The sequence below is a fragment of the Pocillopora verrucosa genome, chromosome 8 (assembly GCF_036669915.1).
Source record: "Pocillopora verrucosa isolate sample1 chromosome 8, ASM3666991v2, whole genome shotgun sequence".
NCBI classification, from domain to species: domain Eukaryota; kingdom Metazoa; phylum Cnidaria; class Anthozoa; order Scleractinia; family Pocilloporidae; genus Pocillopora; species Pocillopora verrucosa.
Window position 1 is genome coordinate 19223571 of NC_089319.1, and position 22676 is coordinate 19246246.

At 37.4% G+C, this 22676-nt stretch overlaps 5 protein-coding genes across 6 annotated transcripts in view; 1 reads left to right on the plus strand and 4 right to left on the minus strand.

Annotated features, from left to right (window-relative positions):
• Positions 1–1661: 1661 nt before the first annotated feature.
• On the minus strand, positions 1662–6704 carry LOC131782882 (uncharacterized protein C16orf52 homolog A). The gene is made up of 3 exons (XM_059099626.2): positions 6299–6704; positions 4584–4796; positions 1662–4112 (listed from the first exon to the last, which is right to left on the minus strand). Exons 1-3 carry the CDS (start codon positions 6399–6401, stop codon positions 3922–3924), a joined length of 507 nt encoding a protein of 168 aa, XP_058955609.1. The 5' UTR covers positions 6402–6704; the 3' UTR covers positions 1662–3921.
• A 63-nt stretch (positions 6705–6767) lies between these two features.
• Positions 6768–9399, plus strand: LOC131782871 (G patch domain and ankyrin repeat-containing protein 1 homolog). Its single transcript, XM_059099616.2, has 2 exons — positions 6768–7721; positions 8505–9399. Exons 1-2 carry the CDS (start codon positions 6857–6859, stop codon positions 8774–8776), a joined length of 1137 nt encoding a protein of 378 aa, XP_058955599.2. The 5' UTR covers positions 6768–6856; the 3' UTR covers positions 8777–9399.
• Positions 9386–12301, minus strand: LOC131782863 (decapping and exoribonuclease protein). The gene is made up of 3 exons (XM_059099604.2): positions 11842–12301; positions 10758–11130; positions 9386–9844 (listed from the first exon to the last, which is right to left on the minus strand). The coding sequence occupies exons 1-3, from the start codon at positions 12231–12233 to the stop codon at positions 9401–9403; spliced, it is 1209 nt and encodes a 402-aa protein (XP_058955587.2). The 5' UTR covers positions 12234–12301; the 3' UTR covers positions 9386–9400.
• Positions 12302–13000: 699 nt separating this feature from the next.
• LOC131782550 (uncharacterized) lies at positions 13001–14189 on the minus strand. Its single transcript, XM_059099296.2, has one exon. It carries the CDS (start codon positions 14186–14188, stop codon positions 13034–13036), a length of 1155 nt encoding a protein of 384 aa, XP_058955279.2. The 5' UTR covers position 14189; the 3' UTR covers positions 13001–13033.
• Positions 14190–15848: 1659 nt separating this feature from the next.
• LOC131777741 (cholesterol transporter ABCA5) overlaps positions 15849–22676 on the minus strand; it is a 28168-nt gene continuing 21340 nt past the window's right edge. The window contains exons 21-28 of one of the 2 annotated variants that reach the window (XM_066170938.1): positions 22052–22219; positions 21634–21806; positions 20396–20471; positions 20015–20109; positions 19181–19297; positions 18621–18865; positions 17471–17526; positions 15849–16706 (exon numbers count right to left, since the gene is read on the minus strand). In XM_066170938.1, the coding sequence (XP_066027035.1) occupies positions 16605–16706; positions 17471–17526; positions 18621–18865; positions 19181–19297; positions 20015–20109; positions 20396–20471; positions 21634–21806; positions 22052–22219 (1032 nt within the window). In that variant the 3' untranslated portion in view covers positions 15849–16604. Of the gene's footprint in view, positions 16707–17470; positions 17527–18620; positions 18866–19180; positions 19298–20014; positions 20110–20395; positions 20472–21633; positions 21807–22046; positions 22220–22676 lie in introns of those variants that run through there. The other variant, XM_066170939.1, reaches the window with a different exon arrangement.

Genomic DNA, 22676 nt, shown 5'->3' on the forward strand with positions numbered 1-22676 from the left:
TGATTAAGTTTACAGATATTGATCTTTTGACAGTTGTACACTGATTAGATGCTTTTTACAACATAATCTTTTACTGCACTTATGAACCCTTTAACTCGCAGATCAGATTTGTAATTCTCCTTACTGTCTACCATACAATTCTTATTATGTTAGTACAGAGAATTTAGTATTCGATCTACTAATTATCCCCAAATTGATACTTTTCTCTATTCTTATCACTTATTTGGTTTATATTGTATTGATATTACAAGGAGAAATTCTATCTTGGTCACTCGTGGGATTTAAAAGGTTAATTATCAGTCAGCCATCTTTTCTCTGCTTTCTGGGCAAGTGGGTCCTGTATGTTTTGTGTGGTTGATTTTCTTCTGTAATTGACCATGTCTCTTTTTAATTACAGGTTTGGCTGTCAAGGAGTTGAAGTAGAAATTTTGTTACATCATGAAGTGAAATAAAATGTAAATAAACAGCTTGTTTGTGTTTGATGTTATAAATGTGACCCTTCACCTTGGTTAGGTTTTCAAAACAAAACCCTACTCAGGCTACAGTTTTGAACAATCAGAGCACCTCTCAGGAGATTTTATTCTTAAGTAAGTTTATTTGTTGTTATTAAATGTTTTCCAGTGTTAGGTGAGACATTTGGTTAATTAAAGACGGTGTTGGAGAGCAGCTTTGCAGGTCAATTGCTTAAACTTTAAATTCTGCTTAATAACTCTCTACGTGTGATACCAGCAAAACATTCCTGAACAGGTGATCAAAGCACTTGAAAATTAGCAGCGAAAAAACGGTAGCAGCTAATCAGTACTTGTGATAGGGAAAAGAATCCATTTTGAAAAGTAGCTGATGACAGTAAATTGGGATTTAGATACAGTGGAAAAGTAAGGATGGAAATTTGATTGAGAGTGCTTTCAGCTTATATCGGTGATAGGTGGAGGGGTTACCGATGATTTACCACAGTTTTTATGGCAATATAAAGCCCCCTACTGCTGTCTGTTTTGAGTTAAATTTTTTAGATTGTTCTGCCATACCAGTCAGTTAATTTTACAGGCTCCCACCCCATCACCATCAGCAACTACCTGTGCAAATTATTATTGAAACCCCTGTAATTGGCTGCAAAATGGTACAAAGGAAAGCAGCCTTTGAAATGAAGTGACTGCTTAAGATACTCCTTTCTTCATTCCTGGAAAGATTTGAGTCAAGTCAGTGTTAGACACCTTGCAGACCTCTTGCTGATTCATGTTATTCAAGGCTCATACTTTCCCACATCATGAAATAAATACTTGTGCCCAAGCACTGGTAATGAGGGCAAACTTGTAGTTTTAACCCTTAACTCCCTGAGGTGATTGACTTGCAACTTCTCATCATATTATCCATACATTATCCAGCAAACAAGTAATGAGAATACTCAAACTTGCCAGGTAGTTGTTATCGTGATCTCACACCAAATTCACATTACTAGTTTACCAGGAAATGTATTGCAGCTAGAAAGGAGAATTGACAATCAGATCTTGAGTGTTAAGACAATTGTAAATTATGTGTTTAAGATAGGTTAACAGGATGTTTGGCCTTATCCATATGTTAAAAACCAACTGCAGATTTAATAGCAGAAAATAAGTTTCTTTGAGAGCAGGAAAAAGCACACATTTGGACACAGGTATGGGAGATTGGTGACAGCTTTATTTTAAACTCATCTCAAGATTTCTGGTTTACCACCAGTTCTAATATTTTTACCATATTTGCTTTTACTAGCCTGTGTTTCATTTCCTTTCATTGAAAGTATAACCAGGTATACAATGCAACACAACTTTCTATTAAAAATACAATTTAATTGAAATCTGCAGTTAAAAGCATCCCTATAAATAAAGAAAAAATATACACAGAGATAACTTGGACAAGCTGATATACCTAATCGCCTACCAATTTTCAATATCCTCTTGGTTGGCTTAAATGTGGCTAGAAAGGAAAACTGACTTTTTTCCATTAATGGATGACATTAACTGCATGGGTGACATTAATACAATTTCACTTTATCAGAAATCTTTCAATTCTTAGGTAGAAGAATTAAACTGACAACAACCCTTCCCTGCAAGGTTATATCACATTGCAGATGCACTTCATCTGAAGTTTGAACTGAAGTGTTGTAAAAGTAAGAAAATGTTTCGCATGTGACACAATAATGTTACAAATCAACCTATCTCATTAAAATTAGTAACACTATTTACAAAGTTACAATACCTAGATTCAAAAGCCCATGCATAAGATAAATACTTTTCAATGTAAATAATAGCTTCCCTTCATAGGATCACATGCATGTACAACACAATGAAACTTGTATAAAGGGAACCTCAAATTAAGGAAACACCCTGTATATAATGGTAATTAAACTGAGTGGAGGGCAAATTCAATATCAAACGAGCAAGCAGCACAAGTTTGATTTGAAATCACAAGTACAATTTCAGACCAAACTTGCACAATACAAAGTTCAATTACTTCTTTATTACATCCAATTTGAAATAGGAAAATTCAGTGGCTAAAATATAGAACTTTTTACTCCTTACAAATGCTACTGATCCAGTACTGAATTGGTTTGTAAAATGTTGTTAAAGTTGTATTTCATTTTCCTGCAATTTGAGTGGTACCTTGAAAAAGCATTGAAATGTGTTTGGTTCTTGAGTTTTAGTGAAGCTTTCTCATTGGCTGAGGAAAAGATGTCATTAAGAGCAAAAAATGGTGCTATTTGTGAATAAATCTGATGAGAGCCAATCAGATTGCAAGGAATTGCAATGATTTCAAGATGGATGTAATAAAAAGGACACACTGGCCATTTTGTCTAAACAAGGCTGCATCCAGCAAACACATTGAGCTGTTGATAAGTATGGTTGATGCCAAACCAAACTGAAACATTCTCACTCTTACTATAACTCAGTTTAGTGTAACAAGGTTTCCATGGTTGATTCCTTAATAGGAGTTTCCCTGAAAATCTAAAATTAGAACTATGTATGCTGACCTCTCAAGACAGTACCAGCTGTGAAAACTTTACATTCATAGTTGAGTTCAATGTACATGTATATGTTCTTGAACTAGTAATAGTGAAACTTTTGTTTCATTTACTATCACTAAACAGAGCATGAGGTTCATTTACTTGTTGCTACTGTATTACTTTCCAGCTGTTAAGTAAAAGTAAGTCAACAGTGAATTTGGCAAAATTAAATAAATAATACTCTAAAAATAAAATTGAAGAATGTTTTTTGCATGTTCAGACATACTGGGTGACTATCTGTGTTGCCCTATAAGGTTCAACTTTTGTTTTGAAAATTCATCAGAAACAACACCAACATTTTCCTGAGATGGCCTTATACTTCAGCACTACTGAAAAGTTTTCACACTTTAACTCCCAGAGGTGATTCACATGTAACTTCTCCCTATAATATCCACACACTATCCAGCAAACAGGTAACGAGAATACTCAAACTTATCAGCACTACTCAAGAGTTTTATAAGTGAACCCTTTAACTCCCAGAGGTCATAAACATGTACCAGTAACTTCTCTCGATAATGTCCATAAATTATCCAGCAAACAGATACTGAGAATACTCAAGCTTAGCAGGTAGATATTGTCATCTTGATCTTACATCAAATTCATATAAATAATTTACAAAGAAAATTGCAGCAGCTAGAGGGGAGAATTAACAATCAGATTCTGGGAATTAAAGGATTAAGAAAGCCTGTCTTATCTAAATTGTTAAAGTAAATTTATTTTAAAAAAAAATTACTTTTAAAGGCAAAAGTGCAGAATAACAACAGATGGCCATGTGCAGTTACCCTTAATCTCTTTAACTGTATGGCCTCTCTTACTCCAACATTGTGTATTGTTGAGCAATTTGTTGGCATTTTTCTCACCCAAAATGTAATATTTTTTCTTCATTACCTAAGCAAGAGTGGACAAACTTTGAATATAAAAAGTTCAGAAGCAATTGTGAAAACTATACAAAATATATAAAGAAAAAATGAAGGTCCAACGTGTGTTCCTTGCGGTAACTTGTATGGTTTTCCACCAATCTCTGGCATTTGAAATCCCATTGGGAATGTGAGGGCTGCCAGACAGAACACTATCACTACAAAATGAAAAGGAACATGTTAATGAAGAAATTTCTAACATTAAGCATCTAATTTCTCCCCACAGTATTCCCCTTGAATCAAACAACAAACAGTATGGAGAACTTACATACTGATGTTAGAGTGTAAAGGGTAAATACACATCATGACAGTCTGTAATATTTCTACTGCACAAGTGGCAAATAAACTATAACAGACTGGTACCTTTTACTATGAATGATGTGTAGCAGTAGGGTAAATTAACAAGAGCAAATGAAGAAGTTTGTTATAATCATTTGAAGAAAATATGTTCACAGTGGTAAAAAGATCAACTAATTAAAAAAAAAAACTCTTCCAGTCATTTGTACTTTGGCATACATACAAGCAAAATGAAACTTAACTTGTCAAATCAAAGATTATTCTTCAACTTCTGGCATACACCTACAATGTTCAGAAATTCATGTTGTAATCTTCAAATCTTTAATACTTACTTCCAAGAAAAACAATCCACTTGGCTGCATCCACAATGGAAGGTTTCCAGGGAGACACCAGTAGCAAAAAGCAAGTGAGTGTCAGAGCTACCACACCCAAAATCATAAACAATAGAGTAGCCAGCCACTCTTGGGGTAAATCAGGGGTAACACACACCTCTGGTTGCCCCTCTGATTTCTGACACATGACAGTCAACCCCAGTCTAACAGAACCTTATTGGAACAAAAGAGAAGATTGAAGAGTTAGAACATATTCTGAAAATAGAACAATCAATTCTATACTGTTGTTTGTTTGTTTTTTTTTAAACCCAGCGATGAACCAAAGCAAACACTAACTCTTTTAAACAAGAGTTTGCAAAAGTATTTTTATGTTGGAAGATCCTAACCCTTTACCTCCCATTAAGTGATTAACAAGTAACTTTCCCCCTTACAATATCCATGCACTACCCAGCAAACAGGCAATGAGAATACGCAAATGTCTTGGTTAGAAGTTGTTACCTCGATCTAACACCAAATTCTCATAACTAATTTACAAGGAAATGTGTAGCAGCTAGAGGGGAGAATTAACAATAAGATCTTGGGAGTTAAAGGGTTAAAAGTGATAAAGAAAAATGCTAATATATATTAATAAGCGCCATAATTGCACAGGTAAACATATACAATATTAAAATGTGCCGCGTTTTCTTTCAATCAATTTGGCTTGTATAATAACCACTTGGAAAGTTGGGAAAACACTCCAAAACTTTGTATATATCGACCGCCTTTGGCTTGTGATAACAAAGTTTTCTAGTATTCTCCCAACATCCCACATGGGTAATTAGGCCAGTAAACCAACAGAAAGTCTATTGCTAAAAAAGAACATAGTAAGGGTTGGTCATTTGAAGAAAGTTTAGCCATTGTTTCACAAAACTGCATCCTACACAATCCTAAACTTAGCGGAAGCTTTTATCTGAACATTTATTCATCTAAAATAACTGAATAGTGTTAAGTGGGCTGAAAGCTAATAGCAGAAGGACATTTATTTAATTAAATAAACGCCTCTTAGAGAGAAAGCTTGAGACCCACTGATTGCGTAAAACCATGGTTTAGGTAAGACCTTGTGTAAATGACTGGTCCTCAATGTCTCATATTCAAACTTCAGTTTTTTTTTCCCTTCAATCTGCATTGTTTTAATTTCAAATATTTAATTAAATTAACACAAACATTAATTTTCTACAATTCAGTATCAAATTATGCCAGCCTTGTCTGTACAAGGCAATTTTAATCCTATTGGCATTTTAATGGTAAACTCCCAAGAATGGCTTCATATTAAACATGACAGTTGAAGTGAATTTGATTCAAATGGTCACATACAATTATTTGCGAGAAAAGAATCTCCAGGTCTTGAGCATAAAAACTACAGCTACGTATTTTCTAAATTGTTTTGTCCGTTGATTTCTCTTTCCACACACTATATCTAGTTTCACACGCTGTCGACACGTTTCCTGTTGTACTCCTCTACGCTCACAATACATATCAACCCACTTGCAAAGGTTTCTTTCCTCAATATACGGTTACTAGGCAGATTTTCCTTTTTTCGCAAAGGTATCAATTCGGAAATCAACGTTGTAACTTTGTACATAAATTTAACGAAATCTCTCCGCAAATAGATCTCCAACCCCATAATCACCGCTTTACAATAAATTCAGGTTTTAATCTAATGTATTGCGACTTACCCGCAAACTCCATCACTACCCACTCAGGAGTTGCCAATGACGCTATGGCGAAGACATCGGCCGCAAAACATAAAAATCCTCCAACAATTACAAATTTATCCATGATCTAGGCGTACTATAAGCGCGAATATTTCCTCGAATACACTCCAAGAAAGATCTAATCGCGGCCGAAGAACGGCGTAAACAGTGACGTTCTACTACAGTCAATCGAAATGGTCGAATCAATCTTCTGGAATATTAAATGATTCGGTTGGATTTCGGCGCATTTTCACTCCAAAGGCCATCTACGGTATTTATGACTGTTCCTCTATCTTTCAGCTTTGGAGAAATGTCCTATAGTTGTCTAACTTTGTTCGAAGTTACAGCATTTGAATGCAATCAACTTGCTCACGCAAAACCCCAAAGATGTTTGGAGACCTGAGTGCGACATGGGAACCAGTAATTTGACGTTCGTGTGACGTCAGATAAGATGGCGGACGCTTACAAGGAAACGCTACTTGTTTGAATAGTAACAAAACTTTTGTTTTTCGCCCTTGTAGTGAAGATAAATTAGCGTAAATGATGATTAATTCGCCATATATTTTACAGAGGTTTGTTTCAGCGAAAGAAACTGAAGAATTCACATCCTACTCGAAGGGAAAAACAATTCACGAACATGGCAGGATGTCTGGAAAGGAAGCGAGAACGTTTTATGAAGTTGTTCTTTCTTCATCCAATTCTGATGCAGGAAGTGTTTTAGCGTCAGAGGATGACAAAACGGAAAAGAATAATTCAGGTCAAAAGGGAAATGGGTCATTGGCGAAATCAACGAACTCAAAACCAACTGAAAAGGATTTGAAATCCAAAAAGAATAGTGGTCACTCCAGATCCATACCTACTAAATTTCGTTCTACTTCTGATCACAGACTAGTAAACGATTTCTTAAAAAATGCTCAAGAGGGAAATTTAAGACGAGTTCAAGAACTGCTTTCCAATAATAGCGTAGACATAAATGTATGTGACCAATTTTCATGGACAGGATTGATGTGTGCATCTCACAATGGGCAGATTCACATTGTCAAATATTTACTCGAGAGCGGAGCTTTGTGGAGATCTTATGAAGACTCACAAGGAAGAACAGCTTTCGACCTTGCAAAACTTGCAGGACACCATGACATAGCAGAACTTCTCAGATCTTACAGTGGTCAGCGTAAATGCCAACGCATAAAATCCTCTTATGAAGAGCATTCTGCTATCACAGCACAAACCAAATTTTGGTGCTCTGTATGCGAGCAAGAGTTTACAGATCTGAAGGGTACACATGAAGGTTCAACTGTGCATTTGTTCAATATACAACGCAAGCCTCAAAAAACATTCTATTATATTCCAGAAGGCAATGTAGGGTATCAATTGATGCTAAAGTCTGGCTGGAATGAAGATCGAGGTAAACTTAATTCTCACGTTTTCTTTAAATCCACAGTACTAGTTTCATACTGAATTAAGGGCAGGAAGTACTGTCATTTCCCCTTCTAAACTGCCAGGAAATTTGTTTAAGGCAAAACTCATCAAGGAAGTTATGCTAACATAAACACAACTTAGAACACATACCTGTGTTACCGTGGCAACTTGACAAGCAGCATTGCTCCAAGCAAGACGTTTTTGAAAGTTGCCATTTGGCACACCACCACCGGAAATTCAAATTTTGTCACAATTGCTTATTAAAGGAAAATGATGAACAATTTATATTATTGCATGCCAATGGTAGCAGCTTCACTGCTGCACACAAATTTTAAGATTGGTGATCATTTCCTTTGTTCTTGTGACCCTTGATGTTTGATTCCAGGGTGATCTTGTCAGGAGAAATTAGAAGCTAATCATTCTCAGGGATTAAAGGATTAAAATTATGAAGATTTTCTTTACTCTCTGACAATAAAAAGAGCTGTAGCATGGAGAACTGTCCACGAGAAATAGACACAGGTCTAGTCACTTCATGCTACAGAAATCAGTGATAAGCAACAATAGTTACAGCTCAAAAAGATTTAATCTTATAGTCAATTTTTGGATCAATATCAGTATCTAGGCAACTTCCCACCTACCCCTCACCTAACCCAATATTAACCCTACCTTGTTATCAATAGACTGTTGTTGGGTTAGGGGAGGGGTAGGTGGGCAGTTGCCCAGATACTGATATTGATCCCAATTTTTTTTAAAATTCTGTTTATCACAGGTTTAGGCCCAGCTGGTGTTGGAAGAAAATACCCAGTGAAAACAGTTCTCAAGAGAGATCGATTAGGATTTGGTAATAAGGGATGTCAACCAGCAAGAGTGACACACTTTGGTCCACATGATCTCAGTTCTGTGAAGAGGAGAAAATCAATCACCGAGAAGGAAAAGAACAGAGGAACAATGAAAAAGACTTGTAGGAGGGAAAGGGTGGCTAAAGAGAAGAAGGAAAAGAATTGGGAAAGAAATATGAGGATATACATGAACACTGAATAAAATTTATCATCTAAAGCTTTTATTGTGGTAATGATATGGAACAAATTGGCAATGTTAACAGCTATTCTTTATATAAAATACTGAGAAGATCAATACCATATAACTACGATAAGAATATAAATAATCTAACTCAACTTTACTATGTTACAATGACTAGTTTTTTCATATTTAAATAATGGTTACCTTATTTAAAACTAAACAGAATAACTGGATGGTTAAAAACAATTTCATTTGTTCTGAGTACACTCCTTTGTTTGTGATTGATAACTTTTTTTTACTTTGTGAACTACAAACACCTTGTATGCCCCCCCTTTTATTGTAAAGCCCAATCTCCCTTTAAGAAATTCAGGTTTTTAATAAGTCTACCTCTCCCCCTGTTTTGAAATTCAGGTTTCTCATAAGCCCCCCCTCCCCTGTTTTGAAGTTCAAGTTTTTGATAAGGCCCCTTCCCCTCCCCCTGTTTTGAAATTTAGGGCCCAGTTGCATAAAGGGCAGATAATGCTATCCAACAAATAAATCTCTATCCAGTGTATCAGCGACTACAAAATGTATGCTGCACATGATAATGATCTAAAAAGAAGAATAAAGAAGCTCTGTAATAAAATGGGAAAATTTCAACTGTAGCTATGGAGAGGCAGTATTTGTGAAAGTTTTCAAATACCAGCCTGGGAGGACACAGTGCAGTTCATCAGACTTCTCTGTAACTGTCACTTCTTCAAATGGCTCTCTCCAGGAGAACATGTACATCACCCTTGGTCCACTTTTTATAACCACTGTCTTCACCCAGTCAAGAAATCTGTCAAGAAAGTTCAAACAAATGGAAGAATCCCAGAGATCCTCCTCATCTCGTGCAAGTCTAGGTATGGCCAGAGTGTTGTATGTTTGCAATTCTTTCACATGGCCACTGTGATCCCTGTAGCCGCAAATGATTTTTGGCACACCAGCCAAATAAGACTGTGCCCACCACTTCAGCAGTTTGAAGCGTTTGAAGGTGTAATGGTGGTGGTGGTTGTGAGGTTTCAAGGAGGTTTTCAATTCAATATAATTTGCTGGGGCTTCTCCATTATCCTACGAGAAAACATGGAATTTAAATTTTAAGCTGTGATGTAATTATTAACCCTTTAACCTCTAAGAATGATTAGTAGCTAATTTCTCCTTACAATATCATCCCCGAGGAATAAAGGAAATGATCACCAACTAAAGAAGCTCTCGATTGTTAAACAAATTCTCCTTGTCAGCACCTTGGGAAATGTGTAGAGAGCAGTATGGAGAATATGAATAGCTATGTTAGGGTGTAAAGGGTTGATCAGATTCCTTTGCAAGAATGAAGAACCCACTAAAATTTGCCTCCCTCCTAACATGTGGCTTCATAGTTAAGTTAGTAATGGCACCCAACGGGTATCTGGGAGGCACAGATTCCCTTTCTGTCAAAGCCTTAATTTTTTTTCAGGCTTCCTCTCTGTAATTTTTCAAATTGGAGCTTACTCGCAAAGATCATTTCTTTACAGAATCTGAAAGTCTGAGGTTCGGTTCCTCATGGGTACTCAGATTTTTTTCTTTGTCCCATGCTTGTAAAAAGACAGAAAAAACATCTTTCTCTATTTCTTTACTTGGTTGTATGTTACACAACTAAGATATCATCGACAAGGTTGTTATTAGAATCCAGTAGGCAGTGGAAACCTGCTGGCTGTCAGACCATTTGGTCCCTGAGCTACTTGGTGAATTGTGAGCAAAGACAGAAATTAAGTTTTTTTGAACTGATTTCAACATAAAAGTCTGGCTAAACAGAATCACTCAAATATGCCCCAGAATGCTGAAATTCATGTTTTAGAGGGTTTCAATTTTTTCCAGCAGAGTAAGCCTCCCCAACCCCTCCAGGAGGGTGTGTTACAAACATGCTTACTGAGAAAGCACACTGAGTTCAGATCATGCATTTAGTACTAACATTTTCACAAAAACCCTGCACTAAAATAAAATATACCTTGGTGCAGCAGTCCACTTCAGCACCAAAAACCAATGAGTGTTTATTAAGCCTAGCCCTGATTACAGTGACAAATTCCTCACTATCATTAATAGCATGGCTTTCCTTGGCTTTTTCCTCATTTTTATTATGATGACTTTTGTCTACCAGGGATGTAACATAGCTTTCAAAGTTATGACCCCAGTAGCACATCTCTTTATGTCTTTCTTCCATATTCTCCCTCTTGTCCTTGTTTTCCTCAGTTTCTATCTCCATAATGTAGATTGTTCCATTGTGTAGCACAGCTGCCATTTGCCAAGATTCTCTTGTTTCATAGGGTGTGCACATTATCTTTGTCAAGAGCCCCCTCCATGTTATGAAATCTGTGTGTAAGCTGAAAAAATAGGAAGATGTGTTTTTATCTGATGCCCTAGATACCAAACTTTTCACTGGAAAAAATATATTTTGAATTACGACCAAAACAAGTTCCTTGAATGAAAGTCTGAGGTCTGAAAATGCAAAATTGTTGTGTTCCAAAAGAAATTTGATTCACAAATCATCCAGTGATCAGAAAAAAATTGCCTTACACTATGATAATTTATCATATAATTTGAGGGTTAATGAAGCAAGCTAGGTCAATTTGCTTTTGACAAATTCTTTGTAATTACAATATTTGGTAAATTAACACCCAAAGCCAAGTCAGTAGTAACGTTTGGCTTCTTGGTGACATTAAATACTCCGCTTTTTATCTACACCCACCCCCCTGAGGAATCCTAAAGGTCAGTTTTCTTTTGGCACCAGTAAGAAAATAAAATCCTCTTGTGGAAAAAGTGTAGACCCCCTTGCAAAAAAAAAAAAAAAAACCGTCGCACCTATCTACTTGGAGTGGTGCGATTTCCGCATATCTCCAAATTTCATTACACATAAAGTTCTTGGACAAATGGCGAAAACAATAAGTTACCTCTGGGAATACCTATTCGGTTTACAATAGCACAAGGCTGTGTAGGAATCTTAGCCTACTTGGAGGTTCAGACGGGAAAGAAAAACATCTTCTTTGCAGATTTCCTAGGAAGACACTTGTTTTTTAAAATATAAATAATCTCACCTGGAGAGTTGAGTTTTACCTTCTGGAGGAGTCTCGCTCGTGGGACTTTGAACGATTTCAAACTTCTCGTGGTGACATTGTACCCACTGCAACAAGTTTTCCAACCCTTCTTTTACATCTTCGTTCCGTTTCACAAAGTCTTTATACCCAGCCCTGAGGTCGAAGTTTATATCACGCGGAGGACTAAAATACCTCAATTGTCTCTTATCATCGTGAAACCTTCTATGATCGTCTAAAGAGAAATGCCCCACTTCGATTGGTTGTCGATAAAAAGGAAGTCTTCCTCGAAAAGCTTCCACAGGTTGGACTGCAAAGCTTTTCTGTGTTACAGAGCTATCTTTTCGAGTTTTCTTTGATGCTGCAGCCTCAGATACATCCGAACGACGTTTCATGTTGGACTGTTATTTAGAGTAAATTGAAAGCGCCTTTAAAGCGTCTTTCGGTTTCATTCGTCCACCATGTTGGAACACGGTGTGAATAGAATTCTGGTCTATCAAGATAGTTTGACTGTTCCGTTGTGTAAGCCTTTATTGAATGTCCCCGATTTCTGTCCGTAACTGATACTTCTCAGATTATATTCCAATAGTTCGTATGGAATGGTTCACGACTTTAGCTCAAATATTCCTTCAAATAACATAGCATTAAAAGAAAAAAAGCAGTTTGATTGTGCAAAGGCCCACCCAGGCCCCAGCCGGCAGATTTAGCAAAGGCTGTACTGCACTTCGAAAGGAGCCTATTAACAGGCTCCTGGCTGTGGCAAGAAACAGCTCCCTCAATTCAAGTTCTACTGACATGCACATTCAGGAAAAATTTCAGAACTTAAAAGACTCATCAAAATTAGGTTGGGAATGGTGATGGTACTGACCTCAAGTAAGTGATCATTGGATCATGAAAGCACTGACTCCATACTGTTCTCTCTTCATTTTGTGGGGCCGGATGGAAAGGAGAATTTGTTTACTTCTCTAGTTGGTGATCAGTTTCTTCATCCACACGATCTTAATGTTTGATTCAGGGGTGACATTGTAAGGAGAACTAGATGTCAGTCACTCTTAGGGGTTAAAGGATTGAAAGGTCCTATTTTTCATTTTTAAGTAGCACTTTTAAAAATCAAAGGACAAGAACTTTGGTAGTTGACCTTAATAGGGAATTTTTTATTGTGTAGAATATAACAGTAATTTTTTTTTCAAATTTTTTAACTGTTCCCTTCAATGTCATCATCTGAAGAAGAATCGTATGCAGAAATAAGTGAGATGCTTCCCAGTTCATCCTTCTTTTCCATAATTGTCTCATTCCCTGGATGTTTTGAATGTGACAGTTCATTTGCTCTGTTAAGTGACACCTGCTGTTTTGACCACTGAATAAGATCTGAAAGTGTCTTTGGTGGTGATTTACTCACTGTATTGTATCCTGATCCTTGATTAGTCTCAGTCAACTGAGCTGCATGTACATCATACTTCATATCTGTGCCAGTGTTTGGCTCATAGTACTGATAATCTGTATCTGGATAGTAACCAATTGCCTCTCCACTCTCTTTAAGGTCATGATCAATGTTACGGCGTTTCTGTGGGAAAGAGTTATCCTTAACATTATCATGATGTGGAAGTCTGAGCGGTCCATCATAGTCTTGCAATATCGCCGAAGCAAGTCTCTCTTTGCTGTTCTCTATTTTACGCTTCTTAACCCACGGGTTTGGGTCTTCTGTGGCCCACCGTATATTCAGAATCTCTTTATTATCGAGAGCTTGACTTTGCATGGCCTCTTTGGCAAATTCAGCGTTGGAGCGGTTTTTGTAGCGAACAAACGCGACACCTTTTGACTGTAACACCCTAACGTTATCGATCTCTCCCCACTCTTTGAAGTGTCTATAAACAATCGATTGGAGGTCGGAAGTTACCGATATTCCACCGACATAAAGGGTTTTAGCAGTTTGTTCATCCGCAGAAAACGAACCAACACCACTCTGGTCGTCTCGTACATGTTCGTGTCTTTCTCTACCGAAGCAGTCTTTTGTGGTGTCCAAAGTTGATTCAAACTCATCCGACGGTAAATTATGGATCCAGGAACACTCATATCCTAACGGACAACATCCTCTCGAAAATTTCAAGCAAATATACGTCCCATCCCACTGTCTTGAACTGCCTTTTGTGGTTCCACTGTCCTCTGTGATACTGCATCGAGTGGTAGCTGGAATCTTCTCGCGAAAATGACCTCTTTCTCCTACATTCTTATTATACCAAATGTTGTATGTCTTTCCGGGAAAATTTTCAGATCTCTGAGGACCAACCGGCTGAGAAATTTGCCTCCTTGCATTTCGCCCACTTGCTTGTGAATTTGCGGCCGCCGCCATCTTGATTCCATCCGGGAAAGGACTGGGACTGAATCTCGTACCAGACCTCTTTCGCATTTTTTTCAAAATGGCCGATTTGAACATGTTGTGAGGTCGAGGGAAGGAAATTCTGAGAAAACTCGAAAAGAGAACACTTGAGAAAACCTCATGAGCAGTTTAAGATCAAAGGTAGGAACAGTAATCCAAATTTGGCATAGTTAAGACAGTTTTGATCCAATGAGCAATAGAACTGTCTTTTTCTGGGTTTTGAAAGATAAGGGTGTTTCTTGTTTAAATTCAAAAAAGAACGTTTCTAACTTGATGGTGACAAGTGAACTAAAAATGGGACAAAGAATTGCAACCACATCGTTTGCAGACAATTTTTTTTACAAGGAGTGAGGGGTGGGGGAGAGGATGGTAGAATATTGGAATCTCCAAAAGGTGTGCAATTGAAACCCTGTACTAAACCAGAACAACGCAGACTTGCACCGTTTCCTGAACTTCAGATTCCCTTCTTAACCCCTTACACCCTAACATCATTATGCATGCTTTCCATACTATTCTCTATACAGTTCCTAAGTTGCTGACAAGGAGAATATGTTTAACAATCAAGAGCTTCTTTAGTTGGTGATCATTTCCTTTACTCTCACGACCTTAGTGTTTGATTTAAGGGTGATATTGTCAAGAGAAAAAACAATTAGATGCTAGTCACTCTAATGGGTCAAAGGATCAAATTAACATCATAGATATGGATTGGATCAAGGGATCTCCTGGATTGGGAAATCATGCTGTAAATTGTCTTTGCAATGCCTCTCATCAGTATGTTTTTCTTGGCACCATTACAACAGGTGTTGTCTTGCTACCGGTCACTTCACAGGACTCGGCTTAAAGTTTTCAGAGATGACAGTTTTGCTTTAGAGGCTGGGAAACAGAGGATAAGAACTGAATTTCTAAAGCACAAAAATGAGACAGATCCAGCAAAAATTGCTGAACTTATTCAAATGGCAGAGGGTGCAGAGAAGGTCCTGAGGTGTAATATTGTGCAAGGCATACAAACTGACAACGGAACATTCCGTCTGAGAATTACTGAGGACACTGAACTTGAAAACAATGCCCCACGTCCATGCAAAAAAGATAAGTGAAGGTGCTCATGGATACACTCGTATGTAGGGTTGGTATTAATCAATATGAAGTTGGAATCACATCATAGTTGTGTTTGATGAGTCTAACTTGGCTTGATGTGGAAGATCTCTATCCAAGTTGTTGTAGAACTTGTTTTTGAAATAAGCAACTCATTTTTTTTTAAAACATCCTTAAAATTTGACCTCTCACTCCTCACCACAGACTGAATGTTGCCTAGATTGGTATTTACAATAATTTGGTTTAACTGTTGAAAAACTTCTTATTTGCATGTCTGTACAAGGCAACCATTCTTAGAAATGAAGTGATAGAGTACCTCTCTTGAACTTTAAATAAGACAGACAAAATTATTTGAAAAATATTACACGTGTGTAGTGAAATGTTGTATTCAAACTTTGCCTCAACTTTTGTAAGTAATTGGGTGTTCAATGAGACTCAGAAATTAGAAAAAGTAATTTAACTGGCCCACAAAGAGGGAAAGGAAGGAATTCCGACCTGCTCAAAAAAATGAAAAAATAGTAAAAACCACCTTAGAACTCTGTCTTGTCAGCAGTAATATGATTTATTTAGACACAATCGTAACAGGTCTGTCTTTATACATGTGGATAAAAACATTTTATTCAAATATTACTTGATTGTTTTTTGAAATAAGATAGCACACAAGTACAACTATAAAATATCTATACATTAAAAAAATCCTGTTTTAACATGTGTAATTGTTTCCTTCTGATGGGATTACATTTAAATTTCCTTTAGTAATCAATGGCAGATCCAGGGGGGCAGTGCAGGGAGCTCTGATCCCCCCTCCAATAAGAGCTGTGGGTATTCTTTTACTTCTTGTCCAATACCAAGACTTATAAAATGACAGAATGCAAAGCAGAATGCAATGAAATTATCCTTTCATGTCATGAGTATACCATTTTGTTGTATATACTAAGCAATTTATGTTGAGGCTTTGAATTAATTGGTGCATTAGGGTCGTTTCACAAATTGTCACATTGGAAATTATTTGATTTTAAGTCATTATTTGTTTGTATGGGACATCATTGATTTTAAATTAATTTTTTGGATTATTATTATAAAATATAATTTTTTGACAAGTGTAATTAAGTTTAGGTCTCTTTTATTTTGGTTTCCATCAGTCAATTAATGTCTTTAATTGGAAAAATGAGTGTTGAGTTTATAACAATACCATTGAAAAGATATACTTGAATTAAAAACTGCAAACTTGGAATACCAAGGGAAGCTCTGTAAAAAGGCTCTACTTGTGACCCAGGTCCTATGCATGACACTCAGGTTACACTGCTGGGTGAGATCCACCATTTTGTACATTCTCTTCTCTGTTATGTTCAGCTCCAGTCCTGTCATCATCTTGTTCTTTTGTGAACTCCAGAAAAACCTGAGGATATCATTGTAGTTAAAAGTGAGCAGTTTGATTGGTCAGTTATAAATAGACCATTTCACAATAGTGTGCTTGGTTGCCAAGCCTTTGAACAGGAGTGAGGCTAAGGGTAACCTTGTTATGATACAAAGCTTGCTGCTTTTCAAATGGTAATTACTTTGTTATCATGCTAACTGGATACTGGTCTCTATCACATCAAGGTCACCTTCAGCCTCACTCCAAATAAAAGGCTTGGCAACTAAGTACACAACTGTAAAATGGCCTCTTGAAACAAGTGTCATATAATACAATATGAAGTAGGGGTGAAAAGTGATGCATTGTTTTTATTTTGAATGAATTTCAGAGGCAAGTGGTGATACCATTGTTTCAAATTAAAGCAAATAGAAATCAAAATAAATGAGTAAAATACTGATTTCAATGAGATTTACAGCGCAGCTTGTAAAGGTCTGTCAGTACAGTTGTGGTTGGCCTACAAATAGGCCCTTGTTCAGGGTTCTCTGCCCATAGGAAGATTTGAGATAAGTTGGGGAGAGGTTAGCTGGGGGTCTGGCACTATTAGCGCAACTGATTGATTGCAACTGATTGATTGCAACTGATTGCTTGCAACTGATTGGTTGAGAAGGTACTGCAAGTTTCCCACACCATGCATAGAGGCTGAGGGCAGAGTAAAGGAAAATAAAACCAATCCCTGGTTGTATTCAACTCTCCACAAAGATTTGCTGCAATTTGCTGACCATAAAAGAGTAAAAAACATTTTATACCTGTTCCAGTGTAGACTGACTGAAACTGTACTCCTCTATCCCAATTTCTTCCTTAGCTAAAAAAATAAACACAGCTGAATTTAGTGAATGAATATGCCATCAAATTGCACTTAAAACACTGCTATAATGTTGAGAAAGATATTTTTTGTCTTGTCACGAGTGTGGGACACAGAAAAATTCAGAGTCCCCATGAGGAATCGAACCTCAGACCTTCAGACTCCACACACCAATGCTCTACCACTGAGCCATAGAGACTCCACAGTGAGCGAGGTCTATTACAAAGTTCCTACAACATGCATCCTGCATACTGCTGGGATCAGCAATATCGATAGTGTAATGTTTGTAGATGGAAATAAGAGAGATTGTTGTTATTCTCCTTAACCCTGTCAAATGCTTTAGAACAAACACATTAAGTCACAGCTATAGTGGCATAATAATGAGGTTCAACCTATCTACCAAGAGCTACATGACTGGAACCCCTTCTGTAGCACAGCTCAAAATGTTAAGAAAAAAGCAGATTAACTAATCCTGTCCAATTTGATTCAGGGTTTTTGCACAACACTGTTCATTGTACTGAACAAAACGAACTGTAGTCAGTCAATGGTTTTGGTGCAGGCTCAAAAGGAATGTTGCAACTCTATCACAGCCGGCCTGTTTGAGTTCTCAACCCTTTACACCCTAACATCAGTACATATATTCTCCATACTGTTCTCTACTCATTTTGTAAGATGCAAACAAAGATAATTTTTAAACCAATCAAGAAATGTTTTAGTTGTTGATATTTCTGTTTTCTTGTGACCTTTGTGTAAGATTGTAAGGAGAAATTAGATGTTAGTCTCTACAGGTTAAGCAGTTTCATAGCATTTGGTCCTTGGCAGTTGTAAGCACATTTGTAATGGTTGTTTCCAAATGTCCCCCCACCCCAATCTGCCCCTTCCTTGATTTTTCACTCCACTCAGATACAATTAATATTGGCAAGTTCTTGGAAAAGCCACTTATTGCTAGGTTGAGGGAAATTTTGCAGCCATATTTTATCTGGGACTGTCTTGCCACAGTGGAAGGCTCTTGATACTCCAGGCACCCACCTTCCATTTCACAAAGTTAATGAATGCTATCAGGCCCAATCAATCCTAAAAGATAGACACCATACCTTTTTCAAGCTTAGTAAAGATGACTGATAGTGCCCCAACACCTTCCTTTGGGACCTTGTATATCAGTCTTCCACCAAACACTTCAGACTGGGTTGCACTTGGAAGCAGCTCAATGACATAGTTGTGTAACTGCTCCATTGAACCTTCTGGGCATGGACCTGAGGTGTGGGTTTTCTTCAGTTTTAATTCTAAGGTGTAACCACTGCCATAAGTACTCTTTAAATGTTGTGTTGAACCAAGACACCTGAAAACACAAGAAGTTGAGTTATTGTCTATTCTACAGTTGCATGTTTGGTTCCTAAGCCTTTGAGCAGGAGTGAGGCTAAGGTTGACCTTGTTATGATACAAACCTTGCTGCATTTCAAATGTAAATTACTTTGTTATTATGCTAACTAGATACTGGTCTCAATCATAACAAGGTTACTTTCAGCCTCACTCCAGATCAAAGGCTTAGCAACTACGTACACAACTGTAAATGACCTATTATTCAAGAAAAAGGTTAAGGAGACAACAACTCTTCCTTATAAAAGAAAAGGCATTTGTTTGAAATATAACTTACTTGAGTTGGCCTTTCACCATGATTCCAACTCGTGAACACAAAGCATCAGCCTCCTCCATGGAATGTGTTGTTAGAACAGCCCCTCTCTTTCCGTGGACATTACTGCTGATGGTGTTCCTGATAATGGGACAGGAATACAAGCAGTAACTTTGATGTAGCAAACATCTGCATAACTTTGTACATTTATGTGAGTGTATTTAACAATGGTGATATGGCCTCACAGAAACGTCCAAAGCAGTGAAAGACACTAACACTTGGACTTAGATATAACAATTTTTTGTGAGAATTGAGGGCTAAAACTAGTTGTTGCCAGAAAGTTGTACATTACAAAACATCAGTAGCTAAAGCAGGTGCAGCAAATGGTTTGTCTTAAGAAACTAAACACATGCAATCAACCCTCTGACCTCTAAGAATGACTTCTATCTAAATTTTTCCTTTCAACACCACCCCTGAAAAAATACATGTTAAGGTCACAAGAAGAAAAGACATGATTACCAGCTAAAGAAGCTCTTGATATAATTTTTAAACAAATTTTTCTTGTCAGTATATTAAGAAATGTACAATATGGAGAATATCCATATTAATGTTAGGTTGTAAAGGATTAACCCTTTACCCACTGACATCAGTAGGCATATTCTCCATACTTTTCTCTACATATTTCTTAAGGTGTTGACAAGGAGAATTTGTATATCATTCCAGAACTTATTAAGTTAATGATCATTTTCTTTTTTCTGACTCAGGGGTGATATTGTCAGGAGAAATTAGATGCTGGTCACTCTTAGGGGTTAAAGGATTAAACATGAAGGATCTAGTAGAGTTCAGTCAACTTCTCACCATAAGCAACGTCTGGCAGAAGGGTCCACGCCTTTGGAAGGCTCATCAAGCAGCAACAGCTGTGGATCCCCCAGCATTGCCATGGCAAAACTGGCCTTTGAGAAAAAGGGATAGAGAGAATTAGTATAAATTTACTACCATTCTATAAAAATGCTGCGATCTTTGTTTCTTGATATCCATTGAGCAGAGAAGAAGGGATTTGCTTCATCTTTCTCACTTGCAGAACCAGCATTATAACAACAAGAAGTACCAAACACATTTTCTCCTTTGAGCAACAGTACATTATATTACCAGAAATTAGAATAACTAAAAAACTATCACTTAATTAAGGATATACCTGAACAAAAATTAGTCTAACATACATTTATAAAAAACAATGACCTTTCGTTTTGTTGCTCCTGAAAGATATTGAGTTCTCTTCTTAGCATGTTCAGTAATCCCTAAAGCAGACAAATAGCTAAAATAGATGGAAATATTTATTAGGTCATTAGAGGAAAAGAACCTGAATTAGCTAAGGAATGAATAAGCCTGACAAACTTTTGATTTTAGACTCAAATATTTTTATCCACCATCCTTCCCCCATTCAATTTCCTGTTTGCCTGAGGCCAGTTCAGTTATCAGATAGATTTAAAACCATGCTTACTGCAAGAATGCACAAATAGCAAAAATCTAGCTCTGGTTTTGGTTCTTTCTAAACAATACAACAACTGTTACTCAATTGCAAAATGGCTAAAAGCAGACATGCCAGGTACTGGGCATGAGACAGACACAATGAGCCAGTCATTCATGGGTTACCGGTTACCTCACCACCAGGGAGACTTGCCACCAAGGAACGATCTCACCACCAACATACTCGCCACCAAGCGAAGTCTTCTCGCCACCAACCACCAATAAAGAGATAAACTAGAATAAAGTAGTCGAGGAGAGTAGGATGTTCGAACGAGCACAATTAAAATCGGCCGATACGTTTGTGCGCTTGTCTGTATTTAAATTATGACCTTCAGCAACGTGTTAGATGTGTTCCGTTCCTAACTCATTGACATCAAAATGTATCGCGTTTGTCTTTTGCACGTAAGCGAGGAGAAATTGCAAAACTCTATGCGAGGAATAAAAACTTACTTCGGTTTTCGAACGTGCTATCGACAACATACATTTATAAAGTTTGAGTACAGACAAGCGAACAAACTTATCGGTTTCGAACGTGCTTTCGACCACATACGTTTATAAAGTTTGAGTACAGACAAGCGAACAAACATATCAGCCGAACATCCTACTCTCCTCGACTAATCTCTTTATTGGTGGTTGGTGGCGAGAAGACTTCGCTTGGTGGCGAGTACGTTGGTGGCGAGATCGTTCCTTGGTGGCGAGTTCACTGGTGGTGAGTCTGCTTGGTGGCGAGGTAACTGGTGGCGAGTCTGCTTGGTGGCAAGGTAACTGGATACCCATTCATGAGAAAGCACTCCTACTGATGCAAACAATTTATTCTTGCTCTTCTGGCCCTGATTCAAAGAAAGGGGGCTAACTTAAATTTGCCAATAGCTTAGGGAAGGGAAATGTTGTACTCTTATAAGGCATGAAGGTTTTCCTGAGCTTTTAGTCTCTCAGAAAGATGAACTCACTGCTTAACTACCCGTTTGACCTCCCCCCTTGGCTTGCCACGCATCCTGGCAAAAGCCTCAAGGTGCTCTTGCAATGTTATTTTTGGCCAGAGTACATCTTCCTGAGGGCAAAATCCCATGTGTTGAAATGCCTCATGGGACTGTTTTCTGACATCATAACCTGCTACATAGACCTGGGACAAAGAAGGACAAAACAGGATCTGAGTGTTTAATATATATGAAGGGGCTGATTTGAAAGCAAACTTTACAAACACTTACAGGGACCACAATGTGTTGTAAAACCAGAGCAAAAGTAATCAAAGCAGTTAGTCAAGAGGGTTGGAACAAAGAGCCAAAAAAAGGTCAAAGTAAAACAAACAAACCACATTTGCTTTTAAGATTTGCATCAGAACATCACAGATCAAGTAGCTTACATCACCTTTCCTCTTGTTGGTGGAATGTCTCCTGTGACCATGTTAAGGGAGGTTGTCTTGCCGGCTCCATTTGGACCAAGAAGTCCAAAAACTTCTCCTTGCTCAACACCAAAGTACAGATCTTTGACAACTGTTTTAGCCTTCTTTCCTGAGCCAAATCTCTTCCATAGTCCCTAAGCAAACATAAATAATACCAAAAGGTTTAACTTTTTCAGTAAAAGTAATTATACTATCAATAATAATGAGTATAAGTCTATCAATTCTTAGTTCTGTAGTGTAATTGTTCTGATAAGGGGAAGCCTCAAAAAGAACCTCTCGGCTGACTTTTATAATAGATCAAAACTGACTGAGTGTCTTGAGTCTTACATTAATCCAAAAACATTGACAAAATATTATAATCAGTTAACATTTTCACTCCAAGATCTGATTGTTAATTCTCCTCTTTAGCTGTAACATGTGCATTTCCTTGTAAACTATAGTTATGAGAATTTGGTGTTAGATCAAGATAACAAGTTCTACTTGATAAGTGTGAAAATTCTCGTTACCTGTTGGCCGGATACTTTATGGAGAAGTTGCATCATTGTTATTTACCCCTGGGAGTTACAGAGTAAAATTGCCAAATAGGCTGTA